Source organism: Sciurus vulgaris, assembly GCF_902686455.1.
Source record: "Sciurus vulgaris genome assembly, chromosome: 5".
Taxonomy (NCBI): domain Eukaryota; kingdom Metazoa; phylum Chordata; class Mammalia; order Rodentia; family Sciuridae; genus Sciurus; species Sciurus vulgaris.
The window spans coordinates 158819994-158832990 of NC_136465.1; the positions used below are offsets into that span (position 1 = coordinate 158819994).

General features: G+C 39.0%; 1 protein-coding gene across 5 annotated transcripts in view; it reads left to right on the top strand.

Moving 5' to 3' along the window:
- Window positions 1-12997, top strand: part of APAF1 (apoptotic peptidase activating factor 1) — a 100821-nt gene that overhangs the window by 84790 nt on the left and 3034 nt on the right. For 2 of the 5 annotated variants that reach the window (XM_079142095.1, XM_079142098.1), the window contains 5 exons: window positions 552-677; window positions 7182-7301; window positions 7633-7758; window positions 8365-8490; window positions 10386-10532. In XM_079142095.1, the coding sequence (XP_078998221.1) occupies window positions 552-677; window positions 7182-7301; window positions 7633-7758; window positions 8365-8490; window positions 10386-10532 (645 nt within the window). The other 3 variants (XM_079142097.1, XM_079142096.1, XM_079142099.1) reach the window with 3 other exon arrangements.

Below are 12997 nucleotides of genomic sequence, written 5' to 3' on the forward strand. Positions count from 1 at the left end.
TTTAGTTTCTGATACTAATTTATGAATCTCTTCATTTGTCACATTAGATCTTAGACCTCTTAAGTCTTGTCATTGCACTGTCCTGCAGCTTCTTCCTATCTTTTTATCCTTTACCTGTTTTCCTTGTCATCCTTTATCTTTTCTCATTTCTGTTGTTTTATGAAGAGCTTGTCTTGTCTTATCTAGGATATTTGCCATTCTTCTTTCTCATCCATCATAAATGTCTTTTTTTTTTTTTTTGAGGCTGAGCCTGGAATGCCTCTTGTTCAATGAATTGGGTAGTTGAGGACTCAGAGGGACCGCTGGTTCCTCCTGCTAGCTGGCCATTCCAGTTAGTGCTTGATTTTACATGGTGTGTGTGAATGTGCATATATGCGTGTATGTGTCTAATGTGTGCCATTCACTTGTGTATTTTTAGTTAACTGAAAGCGCTATGAGATGGGAATTCTGTCCCTTCTCTCATCTAATTTTATTTTAGTATCTTTGAGGCATAATGCCTAGATATTGCTTAATTTCTTTGTATTAATTTTTTGTATTTTTCTACTTTGAAGATTTTAGAACTTCTAAACAACAGAGTCTTCCAATCCAGAATTGGTCACAAGAAAGCTGTAAGGCACATCCAGTTCACAGCTGATGGGAAGACTCTTATTTCAAGTTCCGATGATTCTTCAATTCAGGTAAGAGGCTAATGAACTCCTAACATTGTAATATCAGGGAAAAGAACAAAGGAACACTTCTCTAGCAAAAGAACATTTTGAATGTGCCTAAACTCTAGTGTGCATTTTAAGCATATTACTTTTGGTGTACATTCAGATTATGCACACGGACTTAGATGAAACCCGTTTGTGTTTCTTACCTTTCTGTGGGTGTGGTAAGCAGTTTGATTTAGAACTCCCCACTGGAAGGTTGTTTGTTTTGAAAAATCCAAGATTCATCTGAATTCTTTTGCCTCCTTGGTATGTATATTTGTTATCGGTAAATATACTTTTTACCCCATTTATGTAACTTTTCTTTGCTTTTCTTTATAAAATCTGATTAAAATAATTTTATTCTTTAACATTTATTACAGGGATGAAATTCTGTGAAAATTCTATGAAAAAAGGAATGAAAGATTGTGGACAGTATATGTTCTTTTTAAATTTGCTTGGTTTTTATTAAAGTTTCGTGAACATACTTGTAAAACTCAGTATTAAAAGGCTTATTATGAAAAACATACCTCTTCCCATTTCTTATTCTTCAGAAGCACCACTTTTATCTTTTAGAGTTTCTTTTGATACATTTACCTTCTTGCCTCCATATGGCATGCTTATAGTGCTGTTTTTGATTTTCCATCTGAGGAATTATCTACTGGCTTCCCTATGGTAAGGTGCAGATTTGGCTTTTTTTCTTCCTCCCACCTGTTCTACCTCCAGCATATGAATGTATACACATGCACACACACCCATTTGCCAAACCCCATCATCCTAATGCAGTATGACAAAATTTTGTTTAGATCTTTGGTATCATTATGACTAAGTAGACTTTGTGTACTAAAGATATGATGAATACATTTAAAATTCAGCCTTTCTCTAGTCATTGCTGGAAATTAGTATTTTATCTTAAAACTTTGAAGATATTGCTTCATTTTCCTCCAAGTTCCAAAGTTTTTATTGAGAAGTCTGAAGCATTCTGTTTCCTAATCTTTGTCTCTGGAAGATTTTAGTATCTACTCTTTGTCTCAAGAGAAATTTCATGTGTTTTGGTGTGTGTTTGATTACATTCATTGTTTTGTATGTTTAGTATCTTTTCTTAACTGGAAATGTATGGTTTTCAATTTAGGAAGTTTACTTTGAACTATTTCTTTTATATGTATATATATCTCTATATATTTTATATATTTACATGTGTTTATATTTTTTTATATACATTGGTTTGAATCTGCCTTCTCTTTTGTAACACCCGTATTCAGGTGTCGGCTCCTGGACCAGTCATCTAGTTTTTATCTTCTACAGTTCAGCTTTCTACACTGTGCTGTATTTCCTGGAAGTGTGCCTTAGTTTTCCTTTCAGCCCTTTAATTGAGTTTTTCATTTCTACTGTTTTTCATTTTATTTCTGTTTTATTCTATTTTTTCTCTTCATTTTTAATGCCCAAAAGTCTATTCTTATTGTTTGTTCTTTTTGAAGAGCTTTATGTTCTGTTTTATAGGTGGAATATCTTCTCTTACCTCTATGAGGAGATCATACACAGATATAGAATGTATATAGAAATTATGTATTTTATATATAAATATTTAGCTTACATATAAGCATGTATAGTTTACTTGTGTGTGTGCACATGTGTGCACGTGCACGCACACATACAAGCACACTTTGTGCCCTCCAAGTTGTCTTCCTGTTTGGTTGCTTTGGCCTCTTGTTGTAAAGGCCTACTTAGCTGTGCAGTGATCTTTGGGTATGGTTGTGAAAAGGCTCGTTTAAAACTTTCTGTGTTGACTGAGACATTCTCTGAAAAGTAAATTGGATGGGGAACCTTTGCTGTCAGTATTTCTGGGTCTTTTGTCTTTTTGTCCTCAGATTCCTAGAAAAGAATCTGGTGATCTTCTGCCTGGAGGATGAACCTGGCTGACAGGTTCTCAGAATTAGGTGGCAAGGAACTAGGAAAAGATGCTGGAGGTCAGCATTTAGTCTCGAAGCCTTCACTTTCTCCCTCTGTTCTCCGAACTCCAGTTCTGTCCTAGGTTGTTCTGGTACCTTATAATTCAAGATTCTGGTATGTTTTTATTGTCTGTGGCAGCATTATTCTGCAGTTTATTCCCTTTTTCTCAGAACTTTGGGATTCAGCAGCAGTTTTTTTCTTTGTAACAGTTTAGAAAAATGAGAGTTTTCCTGAATTCTTTGGAGGGGTGGGAAGCCCAACATTTCTAGCTTCTCAGTTCTAGTCTCTCATTTTCCTGAATGTTAAGAATGCATCCTTGTTCTCAGGAGATCTCTTTGCACCTTCTGTTTCCCCATTGTTTTTGGACCTTCTCCTTCCTTTCTTGCTGTCATCTTGGTTCTTAGTTTGGATTCTGTTTCTAGTGCTTTCTACTCCTTGTAGGGTTGTCCTGGTTGGTCTGCCTCTCCAGACTGCGCCTAGTCCTCCTGCACTCGGTTTCTGCTGCTCTCCTCTGGTTGGTCCAGGAAGTGTCACTAGGCTACTTTGGGATTCTCTGCTTCTTCCTGTATAGATGTTAATCCCATGCAGGTCTTACAGCTGTATTTGTCTCCATCCGTTTGTATCTTGGGGTTTGTGGGGATACCTCGTCACTAACGTGGTCTTATAGATACCGTTTGTGCAGTTTTGGTTGCATCATTCTAGTTACTCCGACTGCTTTTCATGGAGGGCTTCAGGGAAACTAAAGAACTAAGCCTGAACCGCTGCTGTCTTCCCAGGATCCCTGTAGTTCTCTTCTTAGCCCATCCTCATCCCCACCTTTAGATATACCCAGAGCCTCGAATTTCTGAGCATTAAGGAGTTTGTAGTGTCTGTTGTTTTGTTCTTCTCTGTTGTTTTGAGGATTGTTTTCTTGGTTTTGCTGCATTTCACCATTCTGCTTCCTAGCCTCCAACATTGTTTCACTGTCTCCTTTCCCATTCTCTTGACCTTGCCATTTTAGTAGGGTTCTAGAAGGACAGAGGTAAGTGCATGTTCAAAGGCAGTCACTATATTCTTTTACTTAGTACATATATTTCTTGTGGCAATATTTAATTAACTGTACTATTAAAAATGGTTTTAGAAAAAAGATATTTTTATGTTATGTCTTTGTGGGTCCTGTGAAAGTGTGGAATTGGAATGAAATTTGGCTTCAGTACAGACTTTTTTATTGTAGGATCCCATGATGCGCCTTCATTAGCTGCAAAACTCAGTGTAATAGTCACGTTTCTCCCTCTCCAGATGTCTTTGAAATGGGTAAAACTAAATTGCATCTGATGAAATTCTGTTGGGACATCATATAGTAAATAGTATTCCTATTAGAAGTTAAATTCCTAAGGTTTTATGACCTGCTTGAAGATATCTTCAGCCAGAGGAAAAATAATTTCTAGAAATACTTTTAGAATAGGAGTTATTTTTGGAAATACACGTTGTGTTTCATCTTCTTTTTCTGTTTTTCTTAGAATACTCTTTTACATTTGTAGTGTCTTAATGAGTGAACTTCCATACAATAGAGCTCTTAGTAGGTATTTCCAAACAATGACTGGTTAAGTTTTGTTTTAGACTTTTTATGATTTAGCAAATACTAAAAATGTAGGTTTGTTTTGTTCATCTTTCTATCCCTAGTGCCTGGAATGTAGTCAGAATTCAATAAATCTCCTTTGAGTTGAAGTTATTGCCAAATTTTAAAAAAATTGTTTTTAGTTGTAGTTGCACACAATATCTTTATTTTGTTTATTTATTTTTTATGTGGTGCTGAGAATCCAACCCAGAGCCTCACACATGGTAGGCAAGCCTCTACCACTGAGCTACAGCCCTGGCCCCAAAATTTGAAGAATCAACTGACCTAATTATAACAGAGTTATGAACATTGAGGTCCACTTTGGTAGTTTTTGATTATTGACCTTTGAGGTGAATAAAGTCCAGGTAGTGGCCGTGCTCTCCTGAGTTATTGTATAATTATATATTGGTCCTTGCAAGTACATGAGAATTTTTTAGCATTTTAAAAATTTGTTTTATTTACAAAGTTGAAAAAATTCAGCAGTGTATATACTCACAAATGTTACAGCCAAATAGACATCCCCAACCTCAACTTTGATGTATTTGACTAATTTTGGGGGGTAGTGTAACTTATACCAAGGTGATTCAATTAGCACATTAAGTTAGAGCCAGTAAAAAAAAAAGCATCATTTTCATCACTGCCTCATCAGAAATCGTCTGTAACAAAGCCAGGAAGGCCTTCTCCCTTTAGTGACTGTCACATTCTTTGTCACATATTCGCACGAAGGTGCTCTGGCCTCTTGATGTGGAGGGCAGCAGTAAGACCCTTAGTCCGGAATGGACACTGAATCGGGTACAGCTAGGACTGGTAGTGTCTGTCAGCAAGGGAGATCTGTTAAGAGTGCAAAGCCCAGGAAGGTTAGGAGAGAGCTAGGAAGTTCCTAGTGGAAATGGTCTAGGCGTTTTATGCTTAATAACACAGCATGCCCTTCCTTCCTGGTGTGGTCTGGGGAGCCAGGAAAGCCTGTGCCCACCCCCACTACCCAGCATATCTTATTGCATTCTTAAAATACTGAAATTTCTAATCCATTCTCATTAGAATACTCTTACTCCAGTTCCTTGTCTAAAGCCCCAGTCTGCATACCTGATGCACTGCTCCCGTTACTCCTGCTTCTGCAAACAAGCACCCTGAGCCAGAAGATAGGGAAAGATCTGGGAGCCAGGGCTTGGTGAGGAGAGTGGTTCCAAAGTGCTGTGAAAGAAGGAGTAAGAGATGTGATTTCTTCTATCGTTTTCCCTAAGCCTGATAGGAAAAAACTTAAGGACATTTTTACTGCATGACCTTTACCAGTCAAAAACTAGGCCCAGAATGTTACTAAAGGCATACCTGTGCCAGTGGCTGATTTTTCTATACCTTTTTATTCTTTGGAGCCTACCTGAAGGCCCACACCCTCACTGGGCTTTTTGGGCTGACTCTGAATTCCTCCCCAACCTTTCCTCTGCTGCTTCTGTGTTCTAGCCAGCTTGAACTTTGAACAGGTCCCTATATTTTTTTCACATTTTCCTACACCTATACTTTAACTCTAGCATTTATTTCTTGTGTTTGAAAAGCCCCTTAACTTGTGAATCATACTTCCAGTCCATTGCCTACTTTGAATGTACTATCTCCACCAAATCTTCTCTAAGGACTTGCTTGATTTCCACAGAACTTTTATATCTACACTTAATATCATCTGTTTTAGTCAGGTTTTTGTCATTGTGACCAAAATACATGACAAGAACAGCTTAGAGGAGGAAAGATTTATTTTAGCTCATGGTTTTGGAGGATTGAGTTGATGGTTGGCCAACTCCATTGCTCTGGGCTTCAAGTGAAGCAGAATATCATGGTGGAAGGGCCTGGTGGAGGAAAGCTGCTCAGCTCATGGCAGTTGGGAAGCCAAGGGAAAGAGAGGGGAGGGGTCCCACCTCCCAGTCGTCTGTTCAGCTACCAGGGATTCACAGAGATTAATCCACTGATGAGATCAGCATCCCATGATCCAGCCATTGCCTAAAAAGCCCACCTCTGAACCTTGCTGTGCTTTTACCACAAGACTTTTGGGGGACATCCCAGATCCAAACCATGGTATCTATGTAGGATTTTTGTGTGTGTATGTGTTTTTAGTATGTTTCATTTTCTATGCTAGACTCAAGTTTTTTTATGATAGATCCTTGTTTGATTTACATTTGTCTCACATGTAGGTACTAAATAAACATTGGTTAAATGAGTTAATTCAAAGTTAAAAATTAACAAGGCTCTAAATACAGTTGCTTTGATTTAGTAAGTAAGGGATGTTCTGCACATGGACGTGGCCTAGAAATGATGTCTCTTCTTTCACTCCTATGCTCAGATATGCTTGTGTGCTTATTTTGTGCCAGTTACTGACATTTTTTTAGTTTCTCCTTCCCTTGTGTCTGAGGACCTCTTTCTGAAGCTGCATGTGAAAAATAAAGCCCTTTTGTTTCTTCTGTCATTTTGAGGATGGCATTAGGGGACAGCTAAGACCTCTGAAGCTTGGAAATTCTGTGACCTGATTTTAAGCTGTTTTGGTCAGCTGACCTTCTTGGGCAATAGGTCTAGCTTCAGTGGAGCCAGAATCTACAGACTTTCCCAGCTTGTGGTTCAGAAATCTGTGAATATGTAACTGGGATAATTTTCTCTGGAAAATTTAATCAGATGGTGAGCTCACTGCCATATTGTGGCTTTTCTCCATCTTCTGGTATAATTAACTGTTCTCCAAGCAACTGAAGAAAACAAATTTTATTTAGGAGGAAAAATATTTTATTTTGCCCAAAGGCAATTTAATTAAACCTAGCTTTTCTCTGTAAAATGTGGACACAATGTATCTTGTTACTCCTCTCTGTTTGAAATGCTTCAAGGATAAAGGACTTTAACTGAGTGCATACTCTCCCTGCCCATCCATGGGATATTATTGAGGGAGGTTATAACAAACTTATTTCTTTGATACTCAGATATGGAATTGGCAATCAGAGGAATATGTTTTTCTGCAAGCCCATCAGGAAGCAGTGAAAGACTTCAGGCTTCTAAAAAATTCACGATTGCTTTCTTGGTCATTTGATGGAACAGTGAAGGTAATTCAAATCTCAGGTTTTTAAAATTTTTCTTGGGTTTGTATTATTTTCAGTATTCTGCTATTACAACAATTATATTTCAATAGCCAAAAGCATATGGATGTTAAGTGATTCAGTTTTTAACTTTTATTTTTTTATTCCTGTTTTCTTTTTACTGTGGTCACTTATTATCTGCTGTACATATGTGAACATTTTATACCAGAGTATACTTAAAGAGGTCAGAACAACCGGTGTGCTAAAACCCATGTTTTTGATCTGTCTTATCGCTGACTATGCTCTTTAATACAACATGTTCTTAAAAGTTTCAACTTCTAAATTTTTTCTTCTTAAGGTATGGAATATTATTACTGGACAAATGGAAAAAGACTTTGTCTGTCACCAAGGTACAGTACTTTCTTGTGATATTTCTTCTGATGCTACCAAGTTTTCATCTACCTCTGCTGATAAGACTGCAAAGGTAGGTCAATAAACTGAAGTGTCCATGCATAAAACTTTACTATTGATTATGTATTATGAGTCCAAATAATGTATAAAACAGGATAGTAACAATTTTTATCTAATGTCTGTCTTATATTTTAGGATGATAGCATAGTGACTAATCTTTAAAGAGTATTTGCATATGGTAGACTGTGTTCAAGGAATTTCGTTTCCTATAATGTCATTGAATCTTCATACCACAGCTGCCATTTTCCCCTTTTGTAGATGTAGAAACTGAAGCTAGAGAAGCTTATGTGAGTTGTCCTCAGTCATAAGGAGCCAGTACTCGTACTCAGGTCTCCCTCACTCCACAGACTGTTCTTAACTGATTTGTTTTCTTCTGTCTAAAGATGAGGAAGATAAGACTTTTGTCCTTGAGTTGAATTTAACTTGGGTAATTAAAGGGAAACTCAGAAAAATTAATAGGGCTGCAAGTTGGAGCTTGGGCATTTCATTAAAGTGTATGCACTGCCAAACCTTCAAACTTCCTTGTGATTTGGGTTATGGCTGAATAGCACTCAAGGCAAGGTTTGCAGACGCTTATGTTTTAGTTTATCATTCCTAAACAATCATAATTGCCTTCCAGATTTGGAGCTTTGAACTCCCTTCCCCTCTTCATGAGTTGAAAGGCCACAATGGCTGTGTCCGCTGCTCAGCCTTCTCTGTGGACAGTTCCCTGCTGGCAACTGGAGATGACAATGGAGAAATCAGGGTAGGCTGTTGGCTACACGAGAGCAGTGCTCCTCTTGCGGCTTGGGCTGTCACTCTTCACCATGTGGGGGACCTTTGATAATGGGAGAGGCAGGCACAGCCCCGGGGTTCTGATTGGATGAGGCATTCTTTGCGTTTCTTGTGCCTTTGCCTCCACTGTAGGAAAGAATTCATTTTGGAGTTAGACTGAGGCATTTCCTGTGTATATGAGGAGGCAAATGCCCTAGTTATTTGCAGCTGTTTCTCTGCCATTAGATGAGAGTGATTCATCTTAATTTTTGGACTTGAATCAAAGGTTGTTTTTAGTGTCAAAATTTGAGGGAAGTAATTTTGTAAATCATTGTCTGAGTTATAAATGAATTGCAAATTCTGCTGGTTTTGATTGCTCAAAGAAAAGATCTCTTTAGTGCTTTACCAGTTAGTCAACATTTACAGCATAGTTTGTTGCAGTCCTCTGTCTTCTTCGTTAATTGAACAGTGCAGAGGTCACATTTCTGTAATTCTGGGCATTGAAGGGCTCCTTACTGAGGTAGAATCCACATGATAGGCCAGATTTTACCACCCTGCAATGCTTAAGATACACATATAAACTGTGCCACTTTTATTTAGGAAAAAATCTTTCTGGGAGACAGTCTTCATGTCTATGGAAATACAGTACAATATGGAAAGTATTGCATGCTGAAAGATCAGAAATCATGGAAAAGCAGTCAGAGTTGATGGTGTTAGAAGAATTGGACAGATATGGGGAAAACGTGGGTATTGGAATGGCTGCTTGGCAATCTGTGTATATGGGGAGCACTTTTTTTCTTTTTTTTTTTTTAACAAAGGATTTAAAACTCAAGGAGTAGGCATATAATGCAGAGGAATTGGAGAACATGGAATTTTCAGGAATAGAGGTGTAATCAGATACAATTTCCAGTAAAATTAAGGAATATGGAACCAACTTCTATCCTATCCCATTCACATAAATGCTACGCCAGCTGAAGTGGCAGGCTACTGTGGGAACATGGCTTGTGCTTTGAGTTCTCATCTTTAGATGAAAGGCTCGTAAGGTTTACAAGTTGAGATAGCATTCCATTTTTCAGAAACCCCTAAAGGAAGGCTCTTAAAATTTCAAATGTTATTTAAAATTCTTTCTCTGGTACATTTTCTAAATAAAATATTGCTTTTCTACTTGATTAATCATAATGTAGGAACACAGTTGATTTTTGTATATATACAGAAATAGCTAGATGTATATTATCTAGATATATGTATTATATCTAGCTATACATATTATATATAGATATCTTACTGAATTCCTTATGATCTTTTCCACTTACTGCTCTTGAATTTTCTGGGAAGACATTCTCAAATGATTTAACTATTTCCTTTTGCTATGTATCCTTCTTTCTTTTTTTCATTCTCTTGTGCATTTCACTGTTGTGTATTAAGTATCACAGGAAATAAACGGACATCATCTGTAAATGACTAGGTTGTCGTTAAGACTCTAGTAAAATAACCTTAGGATATATGTATTTAGAACCTCACAAGGACTTACATACTCTAGATGTTTGAATGGTATTTGTCAGTATTTGGTGTTAGCTCTTGGACCTTTTTTTTCCATGTAGTTTATATGGCTTCTTTTGTTATTTCTTGCACCTCCCTTCATTCTTTTTTCTTCTCCCCACTGTGCTAGACTGAAGCCAGGGCCTTGCCCACACTAAGCACATGCTCTACTACCAAGCTGTTCTCCTAGCCCCCTCTTTTAATTAGAGTCAGCTTTTTAATCAGTCACTCTATCCTTTTGCTGTTTAAGAAAGATTTCCAATATATCCTGGAGATGTGAATATATATTTTAAAACTAGAGAAGCTTCTGGGTAACCCTGTTAATGGACTGTGTGTCATGTTACATAGATATGGAACGTCTCAAACGGCGAGCTTCTTCACTCCTGTGCTCCGATTTCAGTAGAAGAAGGAGCTGCTACCCATGGAGGCTGGGTGACCGACCTTTGCTTTTCTCCAGACAGCAAAATGCTTGTCTCTGCTGGAGGACATCTTAAGGTAAGCGTCCTCGCTTCAGGACTGTGAAAGGGAAGAATCGCCTATGCCCTTCTTCCAAGCTGGTTCCACTCCTGTTTCTAGTTGGGTCCTGCAGTGCAGCAGAGTGAAAGGGCAGTTGCCCTTAGCGTTTTGCAGTGATGAGACTGAGGTCAGCAAGGGTACTTACTCAGGCTCTTGGAGGCGCTGGTGACAATGTGAGAGATGTTCTCAGGCCTGAGCTCTCCTACCAGCCCACCCAGATCTAGACGACCAGAATGACTAGCAAGTGGGGTGTTCAACCTGATTTTACTTCCATGTCACTCATTATTAAATATTGTGGTTAGAATTCTTTTAAAAATATTTAAGAAATTTCCTTTCTTCAGTAACAGTCACAATAACAATAATAATAGCATATTTCTGTACAGTTCTTAAAATGTGTTACTTCCATCACCTCCCTAGTTAGTTTTGTGAAGCTTAAATCTTATCATCCTTGGTTATGGAAGAGCATACTGAATTTTGTGGAGGTTTTGACTTTCCTGAAAACACATGATTAGCAAGCAGGAGGGCTGCGACGCACACCTAGGTCTTGCTCCTCAGTTTTCTCCAGCAGGTTGGCTTCTGCAGGGTGATCAGTGCCTCTTGGGGCCATGGCTTGAATGCTGTGGTGCCTCAAGGTCCTTTTTTGGTGTTTGCATCTAATCATTCCTCCGTCCAGTAAGACTGTGCTCCACGCCCACTGTGTGCTCGAGTGCTGCTGTGTGGCGCATTTGTTCCTTTTGTTCCTCCCCAGGAGCAGCTAACATCTGTGGGGAGGCAGGTGAGGAATAAAGCCCCTAAGGCGCAGGAGGGTCTGGCACGTGGCTGCTGGCAGGAGTTCGCAGAGGCTCATGTGGAGAGGGAAGCTTGAGGGGTCTTTTGAACAGCGGTTTACTTCTTTTTTTTTAAATTTACTTTTAGTTGTAGTTGCACACAATATCTTTATTTTGTTTGTTTATTTTTTATGAGGTGCTGAGAATTGAACCCAGTGCCTCACTTGTGCTAGGCAAGTGCCCTACCCTGAGGCACAAGCCCAGCCCAGTGGTTTACTTCTGAAAGGGATAGAGGGTGAAACTGTCTATTGTACTGATCACTTGAACCTTCTTCCAGCTTTTTCATTTAAAATAGATCCCATAGCTACTGCTATTTCTTACTGAAAACATTCAACTGTCACTGATTCTGATTGTCTAACACAATATAGGGGTTCAGAAATATTGAAATGAAGTTTTTGGTTATATGGAACCCATATCATTGCAGATTTGTTCAACAAAAAAATCTAGCTTGCAGAAAAGATAAATTAGGTGACAGTTTTTAGCTCTGTGAAAGGCTATGAGTTATGATCCCGCTACAGAGTTGCATTGGAAACACGTTCTGTCAGTGTCAGTGCTGCATTAACCTGCGTCTTTTGGGGCACACCTTCATTCAGTTATTAGGGATCCGGAGCCATGACCCCCTGTCCTCCTTCGGAGTAAAGGTGACTGTGAGTCCGGTTGCCTCTGAGGACGGTGCCTAGAGGAGGGGCGTTGCTGCCTCTGTGTCGGAGCTGAGAGTTTTCAGCCGCGTTACTTCCTGAGAGCTCAGTCTGGACACCACGCTTCTGGACACCGTGCCGTTTGATTCCCTGTGCCCCGTGAATGCTGTCACATCATGTGCACCAGGCTTTTAAGGTCTTATGAAGATCAGTGCCCAGATTTGCAGGGTTCTTGGAGAATTTTGAAATAAAGCAGCAGAACAGATCTGTGTGCTGCAGGGGTTGTGTCTTAGGGCTAAAGAAAGGTACAGCCCGTATATTTAGTCTGTATATTTAAGTGACGATCAGGCTGCGTTTGCCTTCTGGTTTGATTACTGGCATGGTTAAACTAATTATGTTATAGCCCAGCCTGCATCTACCGGGCATGCTAATGAGACTATCCAAAAGCACAGAACAGATTAAAAGTAAAAAGCAACAGCTGCTGTAGTGGCCAAGAAATTAGGCCTTTTGAGTCTGCTCACTTTAAAAAGAGTCCAAGCTATATAAGTTGAGTGCCAGTAAGATAAAGTAGGTATCAGTAGCTAAAGTTTTTAACTTTGAAAATTGCTTCTACTTATGTGAAAAAATAAGATCGCCTTTATCTAAATTATGCTACAGAGTACATACTGTTATAATAGCAAGAAATCCACATTAATTCATACTCCTGAGGAAAAAATGCTGATCTGAAATGGGGAACACGGTGATAAATGAAGGCATGCCTTGACTTAGAGGCAGCAGTGTCGTGGTTGGGAGAGTGGGCTGGGGACAGACTGGCTGAGTTCAGAGCCTGGCTGTGCCACTCATTAGCTTGTGACCTTGCACAAGATTGTTCCATCTCTCTGGGTCTCAGTTTTCTTCATCTGTACGATGGGAGTAACAGTCACACCTCATCACGGGGATTTCCCACGTTCGCCTGTCCACACGTGTGCAGCTTCCCCAC